Below are 26308 nucleotides of genomic sequence, written 5' to 3' on the forward strand. Positions count from 1 at the left end.
ATAGCAGCGACCACAAATTCTTAACATTAAGTGGGTAATTATCCGGTGTGAGGCGTCTCGATCGATTCTGTGTGCGCTGTATGGGCAAGAGAGGGGCTACAAAGGAGGAAAGGGAACGAGGCGGAGGTTGTATGAGTAGTAACAGTGGGAATCGTAAATTCCCGTAGCGCCTTCCATTCCTCCACGGCCAAATAAAGTTGGGATTGCGAAATCTCGGGAAGCTAATACAAACGCCGATAACTGATGCTACAGAGAGAGAGAGAAAAAAAGGAACTAAGCGACTGGGGGAAAACAATTGGCGTAAATGCAAGAAAGGCAACAATTACAGGAACTGCACGAGAGAGCCATTATTGGCAAGAAAACGACTTTAAGAATACTTCTAACTCACTTCTTGATCAGAACATTGGGTCTTTGATCAGGCAGAGCCATCTATGTTCAAACAACTGAATTAACATTTAACGACCAGCATTTTTCCCATTCTCTCTACAGATCAATCTTACTTGTCTTTTCTCATTTTTAACTTTTAATTTGAATACGGGTGGCACAAGGGTTTAACTTCTCCTTTAGTATGATGACTTAGCAGGCTACTGTTTATTAATAAGAGATGCAAGTGTAAGTTGCTAAGACTTCAATTTACAAACTGGGCAGACCGTGTTCGATTTCTGATACGAAAAGGATGGAATTGCTTTCTCGTTCTACTCTTGTGGCAGTTCTTTTCAGAAGTACCCCTATCTAATTTATAAAACGGTACTTGGGTAGCGAAATTGGCCGGAGAGCGATGCTCTTTAATCGCCTCTTTCATATACCAAAATCTACTGTGCGATTAAGAAAAACTGACATTTGACAATTTGAGTGAAGACTTGGTGCGTTCTATGGAACGTTTCCGCAAGTTATCCACTTCCAACTTAATCCAGTTTTTCGAATAATTGATTTATAACATAATCCTCGAATGATTGATTTACGACTTAATTTACTTTTTTGAATGATTGATTTATAAGTTAATCCAGTTTTTCGAATGACTGATTTACGACTTAATCTACTTCGTTTGAATGATTGATTACAACATAATCTAGCTCTTTGGAATGATTGATATACGATCTAATCAAGTTCTTTCGAAAGAGTTGATTCACAGCTTAATCTAGTTATTTCTAATGATTGATTTACAATTTAATCCATTTTTTCGAATAATTGATTTATAACATAATCCTCGAATGATTGATTTACGACTTAATACACTTTTTCGAATGATTGATTTACGACTTAATCCAGTTCTTTCGAATGATTTGTTTGCAACTTAATCTACTGCTTTTGAATGATTGATTACAACATAATCTTGCTCTTTGAAATGATTGATTTACGACTTAATCCAGCTCTTTCGAATGATTGATTTACGACTTACAGTTCTTTCGAATGATTTGTTTGCAACTTAATCTACTGCTTTTGAATGATTGATTACAACATAATCTTGCTCTTTGGAATGATTGATTTACGACTTAATCCAGTTCTTACGAATGATTGATTTACGACTTAATCCAGTTCTTTTGAATAATTGATTTATGATTTAATCCACTTTTTCGAATGATTGATTTATAACTTAACCCAGTTCTTTCGAATGATTGGTTTACGACTTAATCCACTTCTCTTGAATGATTGATTTACGATATAATCCAGTTCTTTGGAATTATTGATTTGCGACCTAATCATATTCTTTCGAATGATTGATTATTATTCGAATGATTCAAATTATTAATTTACGACTTAATCTACTTATATCGAACCTTTCTCTGCCTTTCAGATAAGATGCATTTCAAATGCATAAAAGCAGTTCGGCTCATTAATGTATATATATATATATATATGCACAGATGACTCTCTATTGTTTCAGGAATGCACAGGCTGGTCGACATGGTAAGGTTCCGTCTCCTATCATATTGGTTAGGGGAAGAAGTTTGAATCGTAAACACTACCAGTCTAGTTCATTGGATATGAAACATGGTGTGAACTCGTGAGAACGTGGAGATATCAACGTTAAAGTTCGTCTTAAAAAAACGTTGCACTTCTGGCACAGACTTAATTCCGTGATAACTAGGAACTGAGGTAACATGATGTTTTGTGCTCGAATTCTCTATTGCGACTGACCATATAACGTGGCGTTCTTTCCTCTTCGAAGTCGTTGAGACGAACAATGACACTTCCGATACCGTGCTCCGCAACATGGGAAGAGGAATATATAAAATCATCAAAAATGACAGATATTAGTGTCGAATCCATAGTGTTGGAGTTTGCTGAGATGAACAGTGACGCTCTTCACGTCGTTTAAATCCAAATTGAGCCACGCAGCATTGGAGAAGAGGAGCGGCGCAAACCTATCTTAAACATTGGGGAGGGGGGGGAAGAAGTAAGACCGTTACTTTTTATTATTTTTTGTTAAGCGATGCTCAAAATAATTTTGAAGTTGAAAAACAATCCTGTTGAGGATTAGGAAGGAGAGTTGTCTTCAAAATTAGGAGGCGGGCAGATTTGAGGCTTATTCTGCGGGGGACATCAATTTCATCTCACTTTCCTTCGTGGCAATCGGACACAAATCATCACATTTCCCCCCAAAAACATTCAAATCTGTTTATGAAGGGGGGGTTACAGTACTCCCAGTTCTAAGATCTGATGGGACATGTCCCTCTCATTTCCCGGATTTGCGCCAGTGAGGAAGATGAGAGGAAAGAAATATGAAAGGAATCGAAAACGACTGATATAAGAGAGCGCTTTAATAATACTGAAAATTGAATAACTAACGGCACATATTACTATATTTTCTTTCTTAATTTAACCTAGCAAAGCGGTTAATTGATGCTAGTAACGTACGAGATAAGTTCCTATGCCACGTGTGTTGTGATGATTGATGTTGCCCTTTTCGAAAAAATCAACTATCGACTGTATAAACAAATACAAATTGAACAAGAACTCTTTAGGAAGGAAAAGTTTTCATTATATTGTTGAATTCCAATATTGAGAAAATAAAGTTTAAAGGGCATATTTAATTTAATATTATAAGTAATAAAAGCGGTTCTATACTTACTTTTCTTATAGTAAGATTGAAAATTGATAGTATACTCTCTTAAAATAACATTAATATTTCTTTTTATTATTATTATTCTCTTCTCAACAATACAAAAACAAACTAATTTTACTAAAGTTCATCAAAGTTATTAGTTAGAAATAGATCAACTTCTTTTAGGCCTAAATAATAAGTTTTATAAAAGACAAACAAACTCAGATTAGTTTTAATTTGGAAAATTGCCATCAGAGGCAGATGCTTTAAAACTTTACTTTCCGCCCGCCTCCCTCCTTTCCATTCAAAGACAGAGGGGGGAAAAAGTATCCATTTGATGAGAAATCCATTACAGCTGAAATTAAGGGTAATGACTTTTAGAGTGGTTGATATTTTGTAAGTTTTTTTTTTTTTTTAGTTTGTCTCCGTAAGATGGCACCAACATCAAACGAGAGAGAAATGAAAAAGTTGCGACGCTTTTCGGTATTCTTCGTTTGTTTTTGAAGTTTTGCTTTCGTCTAAATAATAATAACATTTTACATCTATAGACAATGGGAAGTTTCTATTTGCCTTTATAAATACATAGTAAATAAATAATAAGTAACATGAAGTTTCACAATGGTCAACAAAAAGTTTTAACCCTTTGCTGTATATTAGTGCAGAGCAGGATTGCCAACCGTACAATAATTTATCGTGATATACTAATTTAAGCCTTAATATTACGATATATGATATAACGCTCACTGGCGAATCTAGAAGCTAAAAACTGGGAGAGGACAGCGAGAACCCAGACTATGATAAATGTATCAAGAGTTTACTATAAACTTTCCAAAAATAGCCTAATAGCTTAAATTATTTTTGTCTCTCAAAAACTGGTGTCCTAGGTCCCCCTGGTCCCGTCATAAATCCGCCACTGATAACGTCCTTACGATAAGGTGAATGTAAGATAATTTTAGAACGCAGTTTTTTTTTTTTTTTTGTAGTTTTTGAAAGTGCAAAATAAAATGTAAATGTGCATTAAATAATTATAAAACACACATACAGTGAGGTTTTTAACAGTGATTCCCACTAAAATAAATCAATATCGATTTAATTGGCAAATGATAACCTTGCATCTATTCTTTAAGTTCAATTACGTTCACGAGGTGGTGGAGATGTTGCTATTTTTCAGAGTAGTATTAATAAGCATTTCAAAAATGGCGAGTATTAACGCCGATTTGGAGTTCGAAACTAAAGATTAATAGATACGTTTATTATTTACTATTGCTATTATTAGTAGTATTGTACTTGTTTTTATAATTAATACATGAATAACAAATATAAGTTTTAGTTTTTGTACTATACGATAATTCTAAAAGGAAAATCAATAATTTTGTTCTCTGAGGTTGGCAACTCTGGCGCAGAGGGAGTTTGTGAACTAGATGTTTAGAAGTGACAACAGATATTTGGTAGTGGTTACCCCTTTTTGTTTTGTATGTACAATGTTTTCAAGAGAACAAAACGGACAACATGTAATGGAATTTCTTTTGAGGACAGTCATACGTGCACATTAAGAACACACGAGCAGGGCCGGATTTAGGAGTTGCAGGGTCCAATTGAAAATAATTTTTCGAATTCCTAGGTTTCCGGTCAATTTGTACCAATGTTTGTAAAATATATAGACTTTATATCGGTTCTTAACTTTAAAATAAAGAAAGAGTTCTGTTTTGTAATTTTAAAATTGTCATTTTCTAAACAGATTAACATTAAGTTATTTAAGGCAGTGATTAACTTGAATAGCTTAAATTTCTCGGTAGAAATAAAAAGGAGTTATATGCATCTTATACAAGCTTACATGAAATACTAGAATAACGTTGACATACTGAATGAGAATAAACTAAGCCTGCCCGGAGGGAGACCTTTTTGCACATGAACGTCTTCTCTGTTGGTTTCCTTTTATAACCAATAAATGTTTCATGTTACAAAGATAATGAAGATGGGGAAACATCCTCTTCCAATATGGTTGTAGATTAGTGATCTAACTAATATGAGACGTTTGAGAATAATCACAATCTGAATGAGCGTCGAATCAGTTTTTCTTCCCTTGTTTATATTGTATCCCGTTTATATATTATATTCTTGTAGGGCCTTTCACCTGTTGTTTTTACCTTGAGTCTGTTTTTGTTTTCCACTTTCGATATTATTTCTAGTCTTTTGTCCCTGGAAAGTGAAAATTGCCTGTTTTCCAGAATGCATTCCTTAAACTTATTTTTACAATGGTTTACAAAAATTTTTAATACACATCAAATAATTCAAAATTATATAATAATATCATAGATTTTATATTATAGACTTTATATCATAGACTTTATATTATGGACTTAATATCATAGACATTACATTATACACTTTATATTACAGACTTTACATAAAGTCTAAAGACTAAAGTATGTGTTATATCATAGATTCAGTAAATCCAGAATTGTTTGTTAAGAAACAAATGATCCACAACGTGTTAATATTCGGTGCGAATTTTGGGTTGGAGGTATCTTCGGACCATTCTTCGTCGAAAATGCATCTGATCAGGGAATAACAGTTAATGGTGCTCGCTATTGCGACATAATAAACCAGTATTTTGTACCTAAATTGCAAGATATGGCTATGGATAACATGTGGTTTGAACCAAATGGTGGCACATGCCATACAATCCGATAAATAATTCAATTTCTGCATGAGTCATCTCCTGGTAGTTTAATTTCACGTTTTGGTGATGAGAATTATCTGCCCAGATCATGCGATTTAACGCAGTTGGACTTTTTACTTTGAGCTTTTTGAACTCTAAGATTTACACCAACAAACTCACGTCCACCCACGCCTTGAAGGAGGAAATTGAGCGCTGTATCAAGGAAATTCAGCCACATTTATTAAAAACGGCCATTAAAAATTTTAACAAAAGAGTGCGTATGTACTAGCAAAGCTATGGAGGCTATTTACCCGATATTCTATTCCATACATAACCTTGTACACTATATCTTATGAATCAACAACAAATTTACAAGTTTTAATTTTAAACTTGTGATTTCTATCAAAATTACTTTTTGCGTGAATTTTGGGACACTGGTATGGTAAAAAAAATAAGAAGAAAAAGCATGTTGACATATACATTCTGTATGCAATGTTCGCTGTGGGTTTTCGTAGCGAGACAATAATACAACATTATCGTGCATCACATTTCAAAGAGAGCCTTCAGTTATTGGTAACGTATGGAGAGTATAACATAATATGTAAGTCTTACTAAGATTCAGAAACACACCATAGTAAGGGAATACATGATAGAATTCTAATCTCTGGTGAGAGGAGTTGTCTAGGGCGCTCTTGTTCCACATTTCGATTATCTTTTATCTATTTGAAGATATCACATAAATACTGTAAAATTAGCGGTATTTTAATTTCGCCGGGATGAAGACTTAAAATGCTTTTCACGGATCCATATGAGATGTACAGTTCTTCGGACAGCTCTCGAATAGTTATTCGCCTGTTTGAACAAATCATTTGTACCATTTTTGCAGTTTTCATCTGTTTTTGACGTCGAACGACGTCTCGATTGTTGCTCAAACCGTCGTTTTCAACCGTCTGCTTTCCCCTTTTGAATAGCTCATACCACTTGTAAAAAGGATTCAATGTCACCGCCGAAACTTAGAACGAAACTTAATGTTGGCGCGCGACTAGACACTTTTAACACGTTCTCACTCTTCTGCCTCTGGAAGCGAACTAACGTGTCACAACTCGTTCAAACTCGACACTGACTGTATCAAAGTTTAGGCTACCGGTCTTACTAGTTGAAATTAATACAACAACAATAGATGGCACTGCACAACTACATTCAGCGCATTTTTTTTGACCACATCTTCTACTCTCTCTAAATGCCTTCATAATTGATGTTATAATATTATAACCTACTACCGACTTGCCAAGAAACTGGATTTTATTCGCACTCGTTCCGTAAACTACATTCGAAAATTTCCTATATATGCATACATTATTATTATTATTATTATTATTATTATTATTATTATTATTATTATTATTAGTAGTAGTAGTAGTAGTAGTAGTAGTAGTAGTACTATTATTATTATTATTGTATTCCATTGTATATTCTAAAGGCATACTGATGCTGTAATGACATAAAATATATTGCTGCTTGTGTAAAAAAAAAAAAAAAAAAAAAAAGATTCTGAATATAAACCTTGCGTCATCCGTGTACTGTACATTCCTTATCAAGAAAAGACAAACCATGAGAGAAGCCTTTAAGCGTATACTTGTAGGAGAACGAATTACAGGTCACAAAATGAAATGTCAGTTGTCGTAATTCTTCGTTTCTTTAGATAAGGTTGGATGAAAGGGTTAAAAAGCTGGAAAGGATAAAAGAGAGCTTCTTTGTCCAATATTTCTTCTCCCACTCTTTTTACCTCTTGCTAATATATATATATATATATATATATATATATATATATATATATATATATATATATATATATATATATGACTTGGTAGGGTACACAAGGGAAGGAATCAGAAGAGCAAATATTACCTCAATTCAACGCTCGTTATCTACGCAATGATAAAATACGAGTGGTATTAAAAGACTAAACCGCCACCATAAGTATGTCGAAGTGTTCCTAACGTTTAGCGTTTGATATATTTAAAATCCTCATCTTTCCGCACTATCTTCTTAGTCACAAATATATTTTTATTACTTTTCCTGCAATCGTGCATGGTAAATTCTGCATATATAGCATTTTTTTGGTCTAGAATAAGTAGTTAATTTTGTTTCTCACCATAAAACTACAGCAGACTTCCAAATGACATCTTTGTAATACTGAAATAGGCAGATTTCGACAACTTATGGTTTAATACAGCAGAGATTGAAAGTATGACTGTCTTTGGAGCGCTAAATTCATATTTTTTTTATTAAAAAAATCTCGCTACATCATATCCCTGTAACTTTATGAAGTTAAGATACGTATATTTAAATAGGAAGTAGTTAAATCTACAGCTTCCGGTTTCAAAGAGGAATAAGTACGGAGATGAAATACATACTTGGAACGCTTATCCATACCAAAACTTAATATCACGCTAACGTTACGTACTAGAGGTTTCCTTTAAGAGCATCAATGGTGAACCTGGAAGCCATAGTTTCCTACCACATAAATAGACGGATAGGAAAGGAGATAAAACATATTTTTGAGAATGCTGACTGATTATAGGTAGTGTCAAGGACAGACTTGTGGGGAACATGGGGGGAGATTCTCTGTTTTCTATCTCACGCTGCTTTTGTACCAATTGTGCCTATGCTGCTGAACCACTTTGGATCAGCCTATATATCAGAAAGAAACACTTTCTATTTCTGACTGTTTTAGCTTTATGAGCTCGAATAGCGTAGTCTCTAACGCTTTCTCCTTTGGTGCGAGTGGTCCCGGTTTCGATTTCCGGTAGGGACACTTGGTCGAGAAAATGTAAAAGCTTTTTTCAGGGCAGCTAGCCTGGCTGAGGATTTTCCTCATTTACACTGAGCAAATATCGGAATGGTACCTAACATATAGGTACCAGGACGCTTCCTTCATTCCTTTTCCTTGGATATTGTGATCGCCGATGGACGTCCTTCCTTCAGAGCCCTACGCACAAGCCATTTGTCAACGTGACCTATGATATGGCGTTGTAAGAATCGAGTGTGTGGTTGCGTAGCGCCTTTGTAAAGACATACACACTGAACTGTGGCCAAATTCGGTTTAATTCGGGCACCAATGTCGTTGAAGTATAAACCACACTCGTGATATGCCATTATTCTTCCGCAATCAAAACCTGAAACCTCTAGAATGTCTGCCGAATTCGACAACGAGGCATCCTTGAACCCCATGCACATACTCACCATCGTCTAGGACTGAACTATGGTTCTCTGGACTGTCTCCTGGCGTCTCTGCTACTTCAAGGCGCTGTCATGCTATTCAATTCTCTTCATGCTGTACATATTCTGCGGGCTTACACTTCTACAAGGTTTCCTTCTCCTTGTTGCATTTTCATGATTTCAACGTTTATTGCCACAGAAAAAAGAACTGTAATAGCGACCACGGTTTTATGCAATTCATTCAGAGACTCAAGAGAACGTATCACCACAACCTGCAACACTCTACCAAACACGTAATTGATTGAAATTTACTAGTATTTCCGGTTTCAATATTGATTTCCATAGAGCAAGAACAACAAGAAATGTCAAAAGTGTTTATAATTTTCAATCGATTCAGCGTTCCAGCTTCTCCTTTAACTCTCTATTGAAACCGGAAGTAGTATAAATATACTGTTTCCGGTTTCAACGTTGATCAGCATAGAACAGAAACGGTAATAAATAACGACAAGAGTTGTTTTTTCTTGCAATCACTTTAGCATCACTACCACCCGCTAAACTCTACCAAAATCGGAAATGGTTGAAATCGATCACCATTTCCGATCTGCAAGAGCGAAAAATTAAGAGTTAGCGACTAATAAGTTTTTGATATAGATTCGGTATTTACATACTGCATCAAATTTAAGTATTGAAGTTGTATAGTTTGGAAGTCTACCGTAATTTTACAGTGAAACAAAATTCACTTGTCAAATTTTTAATATTCTTTATGGTGTTCAAGTTATTTTAAAAAATTCAAAAAATAATGGTAGAGTTTAGTGAAGAACCTGAATTTTCCAGAAGAACCTGGTTCATTCCTCTGTGGAGAGGATTTACAGTCACCCATATTATTTGGTTCGGCACAATAGGATCTATGGATTAATATGCTACTTATCTTTGGATAATTTCTTCAACAATAAAAGCAAATAATGTTGTGAAATTTTGTTTCATAGCTACCATATTATATTTCTCAGTCTTCCCTTTCTTTGTAATCTTCTACAACAACTTCATCAATATTATATTTCTCAGTCTTCCTTTTCTTTGTTATCTTCTATGACAACTTCATCAATATTATATTTCTCAGTCTTCCTTTTCTTTGTTATCTTCTATGACAACTTCATCAATATTATATTTCTCAGTCTTCCTTTTCTTTGTTATCTTCTACAACTACTTCATCAATATTATATTTCTCAGTCTTCCTTTTCTCTGTTACCTTCTACAACTTCATCAATATTATATTTCTCAGTCTTCCTTTTCTTTGTTATCTTCTACAACAACCTCATCAATATTATATTTCTCAGTCATCCTTTTCTTTGTAATCTTCAACAACAACTTCATCAATATTATATTTCTCAGTCTTTCTTTTCTTTGTAATCTTCTACAACAACTTCATCAATATTATATTTCTCAGTCTTCCTTTTCTTTGTAATCTTCTACAACAACTTCATCAATATCATATGGAATATAAACTTACAGTTGTATCGTGTTGTGCTAAAACAAACTAGACGCCATTTTCATATTGGCTTCATCAGGCACTGATAAGATATCTAATGAATACAATCACTGAACAAAACAATGTTTATTTTAATATAATAACTCTGTAAGAGTTTCGCCAACTATAACTGCACATATTAGCTTCATCAGGCACTGATAAGACATCTAATGAAACCAATATGTTCAGTCAGTTGGCCGCAACAGTTATTATATTAAAATAAACGTTGTTTTGTTTAGTGATTGTATTTCTAGTTTAAATCAAATTTTAAAACATATATTGTATCTCTGAACGTTATTGATCTTTTTTCCTAGACTTGGGCTGGTTCTTTCCACAGGGCCCCTCTAAATTTTTACTGCCCCCTAACATTTTCACTGTAGGCTTGCACTATATGGTAATGAAGTATAATAAGTTGGATCGGCTCCCCCCTAACTTCTACCGCCCTCCTCTACATTTTTGGGTTAGCTACGAGCCTGCAAGTTGGTTTTGTTTATTGCAAAAAAAGTTATTGGAGTGAAATAAAAGTACATCGGGGCTTCCCAAACTATGGTTATCTATTACTTTGGGCCCAGAACATATAGTGTTGATTCAAAGTGAATACTGTATTTACATGACGAAGGATTATCTTTAGCACAAGAAAATTCTTTTGCAATTTGACATGAAACCGATTAGGCCACTGTTTGTACTTTCAGAAGGTTCTGTATTTCACGATCATCGAGGGGCTTCACAACTCAAATAACAAACAAGAGAATTTATTCATATAACTAGGAATAAATACAAATAATTGTTATTGCAACAATGACCACCATTAGCAAATTTACGGGTTAGGGGGTGTTCGGGTTGAAGTAACCAAATTTCCGGTATTTCTGATAAAGAGCTAAATATAGTCATGTCTTTGATGATAAACCTGAAGCTCTGCGTTTCAAAAATGCTGGAATTTCTGAGGAAAAGGAAGTATTCCTAAGCGAAGACCCTTCCAAAATATTTTCTAAATCTGCCACTGTTAGAAATTACACACAACCCAGAAATCGAAGAAAACAAGATAAATGTTCCATGATTTAGTTTAATGCAATATGTTTAAGCGACGCCATTATAAAAAAATTCTAAATTCTAATATAGCACAATATGAACCCAATGATAAAGTTTTGGGTACTTTTCCCTCCTATTCCAACTTTAAGTTCACACAAGTATTAGATATTAATCAGAGAAAATGGATTAACACTTATATAGGTGTACATAGCATCATATTAATAGTAATTTAGTACCTGGCGTACTTATTTTTCAAAATTAGGAAAAATACCTTTAGTCTTGTCCCTCCCCAGTCCCCTCATTCTCCAACTTTGAATACTCAACTCGACTTCAGCAGTAATATAACCATTCAATAATGCGGACACCAGAGGCATTTAAATAATTTAAATAATTAACTGTTACACATACAATAAAAATATTTACCTATTAACATTTGAAGTTCGTGGGGCCAGTGCCTCCTATGCCCAGCCATATCACCGCTCAAATGGAAAATATCTGTACATATATGTAATGATAAAATATGTATGTCATATATGCTTTTAATTTGTTTTTGTATAATTTAATACTTTTTATTAGCATTTTTATTTTATGTCACGAATTGGGCGATACTTCTCTAAGAATTTGTATTGTAGACTTGAGGTCCACGTTTGTGGACCTACGCTAAACACACGTGTAGCCGAAATACTACTACGCAGATCAAAAAAGTATAAAATTGCTACTACTTCTAGAGGTAATAGGCACATCTCTAAAAAAAAAAAAAAAAGTTTTGCCTTCGAAACATTGAAAATAATAGAAAAAAGCTTGGCTACTTGCCTTCCGCTCTACCGAAGCCATCTTGACTCAGAATTCATAGAAACAAAACAAAATACGTGGAAAACCAATCAACAAATGTGCAACCATATGACAATTTTTTCAAGTAGAGAACCCAGTAATGCTATTTGTGCGCACAGATACGCAAGAATTACCAATGCGTAGGAGCATAACATTTCAGAACTCAAGTCCACACACGTGGACCTGGGGAACAAAGAGGATGCATATATACATAAAAAGTTTACTATTCCCCTCAGTAAAAAAAATCATGTCTAATGGTTTCTACAAGAAAATAATAGATGTATTACTTTAAATGAGAAATCTTCCTACATCGAGCGCATATAATGCTAGTACTGTCAACTGCAATTCTATTAATATATGACTATGTTTATATGTTTTGAAATGTGTTAATAATAGTCTTCCTTTATATGAAAATTTCAATTTTGGATATTAGATATAAATACCTGTACACTAAACTCTATGATTATACTAATTGATATTCTGGTCATTTGTATCTTACAGATCCCATGAGGGGCGTCCCGTGGAATGGAGGATGAGCAGCGTGGACGAGCAGGATGTGGTTATCCTGGGGAGAGATTCTGCCACCAGTTCCAGAAACAACCGAAGCCTCTTCTTCAACAACACCAGCATGGTCATCAGCACCAACAAACCTATCACATTCATGCAACATCTGTCGTTGCTGCGACATCAGGGACTCACGTGACGGTGCCTCGAGTGCTTCTTCTGTTCCTAGCAGTGCTAGCGGGAGTTTGCAGCGCGTTTTGTCCCCCACCGTGTTCTTGCGATAAGGAAGTTTCGACAGCGTCATGTGAAGGTGGTAACTTAGATGTGATCCCTTTCCAACTTAATCCTGGTATAAAAACTATTAACCTGAGTAGAAACAAAATCTCTAAAGTACAGTACTCCCTTAACTCTTACCGTAGTCTACTTTACTTGGATTTGTCCCACAATCGAATCCAACGCCTGAACAAACTGGACTTCAATATGCAGAATGAACTTATTTCCTTAAATATTAGCAACAATGAAATTAGAGAAATCGGTCTGCACACCTTCCATGCACTGCGTGCTCTTCAAGTTCTTAATCTTAGCAATAATCAACTAGAATATGTTCATAAAGAACTGTTTGATAACCAAGACAAGTTATGGGAACTTTATTTGTCCAATAATCGCATCAGCTACATAGATGAAGATGCATTTAAGCATTTGGTGAACTTAAGAATTTTAAGTTTGGAGAACAACAGTCTAACATCTGTACCGACGTCAAATCTGGAAACTCTTCTGTCGTTAAGAGAACTCAACTTAGGAGGGAACTATATCGAATACATTGGAGATTATGCGTTTCCAATTCTGAAAGAGATGCTCCTACTGTCTCTCGATACTAACAGTATATCTGAGATACACTCAACAGCGTTTAATGGCCTTCATGCTTTGAAATTCTTGGACTTACGAAACAACAACTTGACTGAGGTGCCTACGTCACAGCTCTCTAAACTGGCTAGCCTTGTTGAATTGGACTTAAGTGGTAACAATTTCCGAGCTATTGGTCCAGTGGCCTTCCAGAGTTTATTTTACTTGCAGAGATTGTGGTTAAGCCGTCAACCAGAATTGAGTTTTGTGGATCCTCGTGCGTTCGTAGATAATACTCATCTGGAAGGTGTTGCCATGGATGAAAATCCATTTTTGTCAAGTATACCACAGAAACTATTTCACAATAATCCTCTCATTCAGAATATCTGGCTAAGAGATAATAATATTATCACACTATCTTCAGGACATTTTCCGCTGAAGCAACTGCAAACCCTCTACCTGTCCGGAAACCCTCTAATCTGTAACTGCTCTCTTCTGTGGCTATGGAAGCAGGTGCATCAAGTGAACACAACTCCCAGAATTGATGACGTAAGATGTGGAGGCCCTCCATCTGTGGAAGGATTCTATGTGGCTGATGTACCAGAGTCGGAAGTTCTGTGTGAGACACCGTGGATGGCCGTCCTGATGGTAACTGTTTGCGTTATGGCTCTGTTTGCTCTCACATGTGGAGTTCTATTCTTCTTTGGGACGGGAAAGTGCTGCTACAAACAACCACCAACAGAAACGCTCACTCAGAATGGAACGCTTAAGGATCCGGTGGCGTTCCAGCATACAATAGCAACCTGGGACACTGCAAAACAACTAGATGACTCATACGAAAACGATTATATGGATGTTAGCATGATATCGACCAAATCCGCTCCGATAGTATACGTGTAAACGATATTACTTTATGACCTTAGTTATTTCGTATTTATATACATAAATATTATATATATACACACATATATATATATATCCATGCATAGCTGAGAAAGGTTTTATTTGATATAATACTACTGACAAATTAATACAGTTGGCACAATTTTTATAGTCCGGTGATGATTAACTTTTCTCAGCATATATGCTGTTTTAGTACCAAATTTAGAACACTAAAACTTCCATAATGTACGGGTAATCACTTTGTAACAGTACGTCCAGTTCACCACTAAGAGTGAACAATTCTACAAGAAATTAAGTGATATTCTTTTATAGAATGTCGTGTTGAATTTGTGATTTAAACCTTAACTGGATGAACATATATTAGTACTTCATATAAAAGGTATAAACAATCAGGTTATTGTTTTACAATTAGGGTTCCAATTCGCTATCTTGATTATAGTAATAATCTTGGAAAGTGATACTATAATAAGATAGCGAATTGGAACCCTAATTGTAAAACAATAACCTGATTGTTTATACCTTTTATATGAAGTATAATATATGTCTCATCCAGGTTAAGAGGTTTAAAATCACAAAATCTCAACACGACATTCTATAGAAAGCTAATAAAACTTAAAATCTTGTAGAATTGTTCACTCTTAGTGGTCAATTAGAAAGCATGTATACCTATCTACTGGTCTCATGTACATGGGACCACATTTTGTACATGAATAATTTACAAACACAACCAGCCTATGAAAACTCACCTTAAAATGATACCTGGATTGGTCAATCTTTATTTCATAGAAAATATCCGCACAGATATCAGCAAAAGAAAAAGGGTATATATTATATACATATTTTACATAAATATGGAGTATGTTATTTAATATTGACGGTGCGACTCTAGAAATAACATACTACATATGGCCTGATTTTATAAATACCCTATAAAGTCTTCTTAAAGGAAATATCTTACTAACTTTCAAGAATCTCTGAACTCCAACTCAAAGAATGTTCTTTTTCCAAAGCAAATATTTTCTTTATTTCTTTAATACTCTTACGGTAATATGGTATGATAATTGTGCGCATGGTATGGGTACAAAATCTCTAAAGCATTAGAGTGTAATCATTATTTTGAACGAGACTTAGGGTCTACATACTTCTAAACATACTGTATATGTTATTTAATAAATGAATAGTAATCTATAAAACTTAACATGTTTTCTTGTGATAAATTAATACAAATATGTATATTTCCGAGATAACATTAATAAAACAAGTAAATTATGATTCTTTTCCGGAAGACATATATGAATCATTGTAAAATATAATTTTTATTTAAACAAGGAAACTTCCACCACAATTACATGCTGTACAAACAAAAGCAGGGTAACGGAAAAGTAATTTTAGTGGTATTAAACAACAACAGTATAGTAGAAAATACAAATAAAACCTTTCTCCCTTTAAAAGAGATTCTTTTTTTATGCAGGATGCGAGTGCAAAAGAAATGTCTAAATAAACAAAGCGACAAGGATGAAAAAGAGCAAAAAGTTGTGACATAGTTTGCTGGGAAAAATACAGAAAAAAATGTATGGTTTTTAAATTGTTCTTTACGAGAGAAGAAAAAAAATAATTAAGAAGAAAGATTATTGTTCGAAACACCGTACGGAAAACAAATGGATATGTGTAAATTAAGTGATGAGCGAATGGTGTTTTAAAGAGTTAGAATGTGTGTTTTAACTAAGTGAATATGAAAAGTATTTATTTAAAAAAAAATATACACTTCCAAGTGGAAAATGAAAAAAAACAAAACGAGAAAAAAAGTTTGCAATGCAATTTCATATATGCAAAGTTATCAGACTGATTTTTAAATCGTTATTGAAAACCAAATAATAATAGAGAAACTGAAAATGTAATAATAATAATAGGTACTTAAAATAAATAGTACATCTTTAAAGAATAAAACAATGCTATATTTAATACATATAGGTATAAGAATAAAGTATTAGTTTTAATTACCGAAACAAAGAATAATAAAAGATTACTCATTTACTTGTTATATATTATTAATAATAATGATAATTGTTCATTATCCTTTTTATTTCTATTGTAGATCTTTCTGTTTGTTTCTCTTCAGAAGACTGATGACGCATTTTGTTTGTTTCAAAGTTATTGCGTCACCTCCTGCCGTGTTCAGGAGTGTAAAATAGTGTGTTTTGAAAAGTGATATTTGTAGATATGAATTACTGTATAAGTTTTATGCTATAATTTTTTGTTCAAAAGGTAGACTCCCTGATGTGTGTTACAAACATATAAGAGAATAGTTATTAACTTATTGAACTTATCATGACTTTATTTGGTATTGTATTTTTCATTTTAGTTCGGGTTTTAAAACAAAATACAAAAGTCATTTGAGATCCAAGGTTTAGCTGAAAATGTTTTTCAAATATGGTGAAATGAAAACCACCAATAACATGCATATTGGTAACAGACTCTGAGAGAGCATATTGCAGTTTGTATCTGAAAGTTTGAGATACAGTAGAATTGATTTTGGACAACTACATTTCGGGAAAAGAGGCAATTTTACAAAATGAAATAATTTTACCATTTCTCCAAAATAATTTAGCGAGATATATATATTTTTGGGGAAAATTCTAATTTATATACTGCATATATGCGAATAATAGAATCAGTAATAAACTAATTGCTGATTTATCTCAACCTATATATCTATATATCTTTCTGCTTATTACGAGTGTTGTAATCATAAGCTCCATTCTCTTTGCATCGTCAGGATGTAAGGAAGTACATGTAGCGGGTAATACATACGTTGAATCTTTGTTGAAGCACATCGCTGTATATGTAAAGATTATTTCTGAATTGTTCACCTCTTCGTTATGTATTAATGTTTATTGATACGTGATACCATTTCGGAAATTATTATTATTCTAGGCTGTGACACACTGAAAAATTAAAAAAAGTAACTCTACCTTTCTAATTAGTCATAGAAAAAACAACAGTAGCATTGAATTGGTGAGTGGAAGAACAAACGTCCAAAACAGGCCATTTTACCTAACGTCAAAAATAATCGCTGAATGCATAAGAAACACATTCCTATGGATTGGTAAAGTAGTATTCAACTTATTAGGTAATTTGAAAATGAACTTCACATATAATAATATAACATACCATAATTTCCTTGTTGAAGTATTCATGAAGTGTGATTTTCGACTTATATTATTCTTCCAATTACCTATTCAATTTTCTTTTAAGGTCAACTGCTGTTAGTGTTTAAGTGGTTGTCAATAAATTGTCACTACAATATTAGTCAACATTGAAAACCTTTTGCGAAACGAGATTATTTTTCATTACATAGTAAGTAATAAACGGTTACGTCATGAAAATAGAATTCTAAACCTTTCTTCAAAAAGATTTAAAAAACTATCCTGTATCATTGAATAAATAAACCATAAAAAGCCAATATTATGTACTTTGGGTTTAAGATTAATCTTCATTGAGTTATGTAATAAGATAAAGAAAATGAATCAAAACTTCTAAATCCTGATTGTTTCCTTACGTTTCATAAACTTGGTTTTTGGTTAGTTTAACTACAACGATATATTTTTATGTATTTCTAATGAGTACAAATTACTGCATAACTTGGGAAACACTTAATACAGTTAAGTGTGTCGCTGATATAAGAACTGTACGGATCCCGTTACCATAGTCATGATTTGAGAATACCATATGCCTAGTGTCATGATCATATAAATTTCAAAGGCTCAATGTATTACATTAATACATCTACAGTTAAATCTTAAATAAAAATTTAAAAAATGAAGTAACACAGATTTGTTTTCTTAAGTGTTTGTTAAAATATCATTTTCTCACTTTGCTATAACATGATTGTCAAATTCTGTTCCTTGATACATTTTGTTATCTATTGGTCGGTATAAATATGCATTTTGGCTAGAGAAGGTATCTCATAATTTCACTATTTGTACCATATGTATTTTCATAAAATAATTTCGAAGTACGAAATAGTCTTTGAAAAGTAAGGCTTTCACTAGTTACTCTAGCAAATATCATATTGTTGGTGTTTGTTTTGATTTTGTAATATCTTATAATATTTATATAAACAGAGTTGAGTAAAAATGAGCGGATTGGGCGAATATTATGGTAAGTTTAACTTCCACTGAAATTGAATTATTAGGCAGAATAACTTGTGAAAAATCCACAGAAGAGTATGCAGTTTCATTTCAGAGAAGAATCTACAGAATGCAGAAGCTTGTTTTGTACCTCTTATTGCTTTGAATTTCAAAGAATGATCAACCTTCTTTTGCAAAGTATTCGAAAGTTAGATATACCATTATGTTTCGCCTGAGTTGCCCAAATACATTGTATTAGTAGGTAAGCTCGAAAGAAATAAAGTTACTAATATCAGGGAGTCTACTTCTTGTACTTAATCAGCGAAACCCTTTATGTTAGCTATCACATTATTGAGTGGATGTTAAGGTTAATTTTAGCTACTTTGTTGACCATCTCCTTGGGACAATTTTCAGACTTTTTTTTGGTTTTCTTTTGTTTTTGCTTGATTTATTTGACAATAATGTTATATTTATATACTAGTACTTTCACGTACGTACATATATTGTAAATAACATGTGCTGTGAAATTTTTATCTGCAAGTGTCGAAGATGTACGATATAGCGAAATTAAGAAGAAATAAAAAGACATGGACTTTTAAATAAAATTTGTGTACATTTATTTATTTTGAGCTTCATTAATGTGTGTAAACTATTACAAAGATTTATTTTATGACATTATAAATACCTTCATTAAACAATAGTAAGAACACAAGAAAATAGAACTGAGATAATATCTAAAATATGAAGAAAGCAATCAAGTCATTTCCGAAAAGTTCGTCATGGTAATGGTGTAGTTAAAATATAATGTAAACATTACTACGGTGTTACACTAAAAACGTAAATCAGCAAACCTTCATTATAATGAAAAATATGGAATATCTTGCGAAACGTTATGATAATAGTGTGGAGAGGGAACGCAATATAAGGAGGTGTTTTGATTTGAAACCTTCTTAAGTGAAAAAACATAATTCAAATAAATGAATTGCAGGTAGCAATAGGGATGAAGCTAAAGATGTTAGAATGGGCATAGCAATATAATCTTAAGAACGATCTCACCAAGGTTGTCAGTCCATGATCCTCTCTCTGTCTGGTGAGGTTAGAATGACGTTGTCGAAGTGAAAGAGTGTCGAAGAGCAAGGGTATCTAACTCGAAAGTGCTTTCGATCAAAAGACGACCATTTAAGAGATCGAAGCCGAGAATGACTAATGACTAAACGGATAATGACCGAGAAATGACAATGGATAAAATGACCAAAAGGAAAATGACCAAAGTTATGATCTCTCGAGTTTCTTTTGATCGGATTGTCCATGTCCTTCAACATACGTAACACAGAGGTGGTCACTTATTCCAAATCAAAGCAGACAAAGTCCCTATTGCATCCTCCAGTTGACCCAACACAAATTGGCTAGGCTTAGGAACCAAGCTGCTAGTGTTGCTAGAAGTTGCGTTCCAAAACCCAAGGAATAATTATTCATGGACGTCAAAGTTCTTGTTTACGATTATCAATACTTCCTTGTCGCTGCGACGAGTGACGTATGAACGATCGAAGAGGAACTGTTTGGATATTGATATACGACTGCTACGCCAGTAAAATATAAATTAATTGAGAAAGCGCCTGATCTCATTACAATTAAACTTTAAGGCAGCATGTACCAGACTTTGTAAACATAATGAAGCATAGTGGAAGCTGAAGACAGGGGCGAAAGATTAGAGAAATTGCTACCACAGTTTGTTACACAAAAGCTTTGCAAAAACAAGGATTTCCTTGTAAGTAGCAAACAATAAATAGAAAACGAACTTGTTTCCTAGATGTTATAATGTTGCTGTCAGCTAGCGACGTGAAAGTGAATGTCCGCTGATGTTCATCATCTAGGCGATTGAACTCGAACACAGGAATGTATGAACTGCTTGGCTCTCGGTGCTAGACAACTGCTTCCCAGAGATGAATAAAGATGAATTGGTCCCTTAATCATATTCCGTTATACTTGACCATCATAGCACTAAAATATGACTTGATTGTCATAACACATATATGATATAACTTGATTATCATGATGTACATATGAAATGTCTTGACCACCGTAATATTAAAATATGCTTTGATCATTTTAATGTATAAATGATATACATACATGTATAACTTGATTATCATTACGTAAAAATGGAATGTCTTGACAATCCTCAACAAGTGGAACCTGTTCCCCTTGCTTCCCTCTTTAGCTCTTACTCTTTCTCTGTGACACATAAATGGTACTCATCTCTTTTTGTACCCCTGCCAAAATCTACAGGGGATAGCCCTAAGTACCCCTAGGTCATTGACCTTGGGCCAGGGACCATGGGTCCTGAGGCAGGAACCCATGGGCCAAAAGTAAGACCAAGTGCTACCCTCACTACTACAACAGTCTATACACATCGAGCGTTACGAGGAGAGGGGGGTCCGGATTCTACGGTCAATCCCCTCCATAGCTCTCTTTCTTCCATTTCTGCCTTATGTTGACGTCTACAGGCTGTCTGTAGTTTGTGATTGATTACTTGACCATGTATTATTACTTTACAATTCCCCTGACGTCTTGCTCCTTCGTTTTCCTCAATTATATGAACATTTTTACTTGCGCTTATCCGCCCCCTCTTCTGTCGTTATGTGCTACACCTCTGCCCCCACCTGTCAGAGTATTGTCGAATGTAATGTCAGGTTTTAGTATATGTTTAACAGTACTTCTATGCGTATTTTCGTCGAACTCGCGCCATATTTCGTCTCATAATCCGCAACGTATTTTGTTGGCAGTGTCCCTACTCTTTCCCCCATCAGTACGGAACGGATGTTTCCCGCCTATGGCTTTTCGTGTTCACTAACACAAATCGATTGACCATAGTCTCGTTCCACATTTCGTGTGGCATCAGAAAAGGTTTCCTCGTAAGTATTCCTTCCAAAGGTAAACTTTAGTCTATTTACATAGCGGACGTTCCTCTGACGTTCATATGGTTAAATCAAAAACTTTATATTAGGGACCTGCAGTAAAGAGATGGATTGAGAAATTCACATGTACGAAGTGTAATCTACAGTTGTTATTTCAAAAGAGAGGGTATTATTGAATAGACTTAGCTTTGTCCGTTTTAGTCTTCCAAGGTATGCTATATATACGGGCATATATAGCATACTCTTCGGACGCACTATTCGGACAATTTTGGGGCCGCGGTGGCTCAGTGGTAGAGCGTTCAGCTCTGGTGCATGGGGTCCCTGGTTCAGTCCCACTCCAAGTGAACTTTGTGGTGGACAAACACCATATATATGTATGTGGGTTCCCTCGGTGTTCTCCCGTTTCCTCCCACTGTTTTCATTCCACCATGTTCATTCATTTATCATCATCACCGTCTCCTTTAGCCTAGCCGGCATAACCATGGGACATATTTATAGAACTAAAAAAAATCATTTCTTCCAACACTTCTGGTTTTCATTTAACATTAAGAATGCTTCTTAATTTATTAATCCATCTTTAAAAGTATTAGAGAAGTCTTTCGTTTGGTATATATATTATATATACCAAATGAAAGAAAGACTTCACTAACCGAAACAAAATGATATGGATGAGAGCAAATCCTCATGTGCACTTTTCGAAAAAATAATTTTAAAAAACTATTTTGTAAATAAAAAGAAATGCTGAACAATAACAATGCCATTTATTAAGATGAAACAGATATTAAATTACATTTTCATTAAGCCTTTCATTATGACGTTAGGAAGATGACAGCACGTAATATAGTTAATGAGATTGAGCGTTAAACTGTGATTAGCTCTAAAATTTCTATCTTAGTTTAATTAAAATAGTGTCCAAAGATAAGATACATATCGATAGAATAGATCAGAGTGAGATAAACAAAACATCTTTGAGCGTATATTCTGATTCACTCTGTGTACTTGAAAATAGAGGAAATGAGTTTTTTTTTTATGACTTTAAACAATAATCTGATACAATTTGATAGTTTTTATTCTGTTGGAATAAACTTTTTATATTTATTTTATGTACTGTATATGAAAAATACACACACTGTTAAGGTACACTTATGCCGCAATTTTCCTATTTTAACCTTCCCTTTTCAATTTTCCTATCTCAAATGACGTCATCCTTCTTAGAATAGTGCATTTATGCCGAGTTTAGCAATGAATTGTCCTTACTCAAAGGAAATTCAAGGCAGGCAAAAAAAAGTTATCTGCAGCTCAGTCACTAACTACATGTTTTTCGAAAAGAAACACCTGCAACTCTGTTTTAAACGTTACTGAGCAAGCAGAATTGCTGTGTGTGTGGGTATGTGTAAGAGAGAATAGGTAATCAGTGCGCTATCCACTTGAGCGCTTGATTTGCTAAAGAGAAAAGGAGATATAAAGTTTGATTCAACATGCGATATCACCAGGTTCCATTTAAAACAATGTTTTGTTTTGCTTTTTTGGTCCAGTTGAAGGAGGAAAAAGGAAGGATGATATAGGAAAATTTTGATATAACCGTACCCTTACGTAGCACATTGTGTCTATTGTTGTTCGATTTCTCGTAACAGTGATACCCATACTACACGTAAAGATTAAAATATTAGTAATACAAGAATTAAGTAAGTATGGCTCGCCATTACACAGACATTCACTTCAACGTATCAACGAATCTTTCTTTGATTTAAGATACTGCGATTTTTATAGTGCCGAAAAACCTAGATTGTTCACTGAAAAACTTCCTTTGTAGTTTACGAAAGGTAGATTTGATTTTAATCTTTACTTGAGGAAATAATTATCCATGGCTTAAGCACCACTATCGCTTGTCATGCAATAACAGAATATCATAGTTCCTGTTTTCTGTGAAATCTGAATAATCCAATATTGAAACAAAGTGGAAGTTTTACTACTTTCGGTATTAATAGATGGAAAATATAGTGATTCGGGTTTAATTACAAAACACAAAGTTCTGCCTGACACAGTATTGGTATTGAACAGAGACGTACTAACTGCTGGGCAGAAAAGGATCAAATTTTGTAAACAGATTCAGTTGCTGATAATTAGTAGGACGAGCCTGTACAGTTAATTAGAGGTTATGAGTGGAATTTTTAATGGTATATTATATGAGGAGATATATGAGTTTATGTCAAGAAGATTAACCCTTTAGTGACTGCTATTTTAAATCAGTCTTTTTTCAGAGACACAAAAATAAAAGAAAAAGAAGAGGAAAGCAATTTTCGGATTTTTTATTGTAGTACCATGATAGGGGATCTGTGGAACAAGCTGCCTGTTTCATTCAACGCACTCTATGACCTTTCCCCATCTCACTTTCTATTTCGTTTTTTTGAATACCATCAGCTGTTTATGATTTATAAACATTGACATACTTTGTGAAACGAATATGATTTTATGTGTGACCTCGTCGCGCAACAACTAGTAAACAATTAAAGGATCTTTAAATGGGATTTTGGCATGATTATCAGTATTAGACCTTCCAAGAATCCAATGTAGGATATTACATTGATAATTTTCAGCATGGGAAGTATGTAACAAAAGAAATACTGACCAAAGCTTAAACAGACACTGTATTTTAAACTATTATCTGTTACAGTTTCGGATATCTAACATATCCATATCCTTCATCAGACACTATATAGTCAATATAGAACATATTTATTTACATTTGAAGACACAGACATACTGGGATAAGACGGAAGTATTGGAGATAGAGAAGAGAATTATAATAAGGAAGTGGAAAGAAACAGATTGGATAAAGAAAGTAGGAAGAGATAAGCTGATGAACTGGACGAGGGGCTTACCTATTAATGAATTATAGCAGAGAATTTTGGATAGCATAGACAGAAAGATGAAATTGAAAATGGCCCTTGCAAATACCAAAAATAGCGGCAGGTGATTGGTTGAAGAATTGACATGGAGATCTACGGGATTGGCTGAAGGCTTCAGTCAATAGAATTTAGACTTTTTCATAAGGATGACTATATTATATATGTCTATATCTTCATGAAGACCTGAAGCAAATTAAGATCTAAGTGCCATTTGAACAATTTTGAGATAATGATGTTTTTGCTCGAGAATTTTTGCCGTGCACATACACCTTACGCATTCTTTTGGCAATGGTATGAACTACTACGCACAGGTTTGGCGCTTAGATCCGAATATACTTAAACTGGCTTGGCCCATAGATCATCATTCCGGTTATAACTCGAAACTTCAGAAAATGGCATTTAGATCGAATTTTACTTCAGGTCTTCATTTATATTCTATAGTGTCTGATGAAGGATATGGTAGATATCAGAAACTGTAACATTATAATTTAAAATACAGTGTGTTTAAGCTTTGGCCAGAATTTCCTTTGTTACAAGGTCCAACCTAAAGCCATGGATAGTTTTATTATGGGAAGTAGAAGAGATGAGGGAGCGGGGAAGGATTGACATGTAAAAATAATCAACTAATACTAGTGTCCAATCTACAGTTCTCGTGGTTGCTGAGATCAATATCGTTACTACCGATGTTATTTAAGTCCAAATCCATTTTCCCTGGGCACGGGGTTAGTGCTGGAGTGGGAAAGGCTTAACACAACGATAAACGAACACCACCAATATTACTATTCAAACGGTACTTTTGGGTAGTTGTTATGAATAAGGACACTCCTGATACCGTTTAGGTCCAAATTCATCCCCATCGGCATGGAGGAAAGGAAGTTACATCATGGATTGTCGTCATTACATTTTCATTAATATGTGCACAATAAGGGGGTTTAGTGGCTCCACGTAGCGTAGTCACAAACGCTCTCGATCTTGATGCGATCGGTCCCCGGTTCGATTCCTGGTGGGGACATTCAGTCGAAAAAAAATTCATTCAAAGCTTTTTCAGGTCAGCCATCTTGAGTGAGGGATTCCTGGGTTTTCCTCATTCACACCAGGCAAATGTTGGGATAGTACCTTGCATACAGATCCCAAACCGCTTTCTTCCTTCCCTTTCGCCGAGGAACGTCATCCTTCATACGTTATGGGCCATAGAGTAATTACATAGCATAAGAGGTTTCAGCTGCTTTTTCCGCTGAAACTGTGGAGACCGTGGCGCCACCACTCAAGGAAGTTGGGTACCACGAACTACTAAAAGCAAGAACGAATCAAATCATTCAGAGCGCGTGAGTCTGATAGAATTAGCCAATGATATAGTTAGCTACTGCCAGTAGCAGACGATGTAGTTAGTTATAATTCTAGCCGGTAATGTCGCAGAATCACTTTCGTTGCATTATGGGAAAAAATTAATTTCCATTAGTTATATAGATAGTGATTCATCAGAGTAATCAGTGTTATGGGCTAACATGTCATGGATGCCGAAAGCCTGGAAACCTAAATCCTAATTTAACAAAGGGGGAATTCCATCAAACTTTTCTCCCCGTGAAAAGAAGTAGCATTTCAACAACATACATAGGCTCTATATATAATTAAAGGGTTTAAGTTCATTCATCCGTTATACACGTAGAATATTGCAACAACTTTACCGAATTGCATGGATAGATTAAGCACAGTGTGAACAAAATAACAGAATAAGAAAACATAGATAATACAACAATAACAACTATAATTCTTATCACATATAAAC

The 26308-nt window shown here is 34.3% G+C and overlaps 1 protein-coding gene across 3 annotated transcripts in view; it reads left to right on the forward strand.

Moving 5' to 3' along the window:
- Positions 1–14826, forward strand: part of LOC145684072 (uncharacterized) — a 526936-nt gene extending 512110 nt beyond the window's left edge. For all 3 annotated transcript variants that reach the window (XM_081755923.1, XM_081755925.1, XM_081755924.1), the window contains exon 2: positions 12817–14826. In XM_081755923.1, coding sequence (XP_081612049.1) covers positions 12841–14562 — 1722 coding nt within the window. In that variant the 5' untranslated portion in view covers positions 12817–12840 and the 3' untranslated portion in view covers positions 14563–14826. The remainder of the gene's footprint in view (positions 1–12816) is intronic.
- Positions 14827–26308: the final 11482 nt, after the last annotated feature.

The sequence above is a fragment of the Thermobia domestica genome, chromosome 4 (genome assembly GCF_964235325.1).
Source record: "Thermobia domestica chromosome 4, izTheDome1.hap1.1, whole genome shotgun sequence".
NCBI lineage: Eukaryota > Metazoa > Arthropoda > Insecta > Zygentoma > Lepismatidae > Thermobia > Thermobia domestica.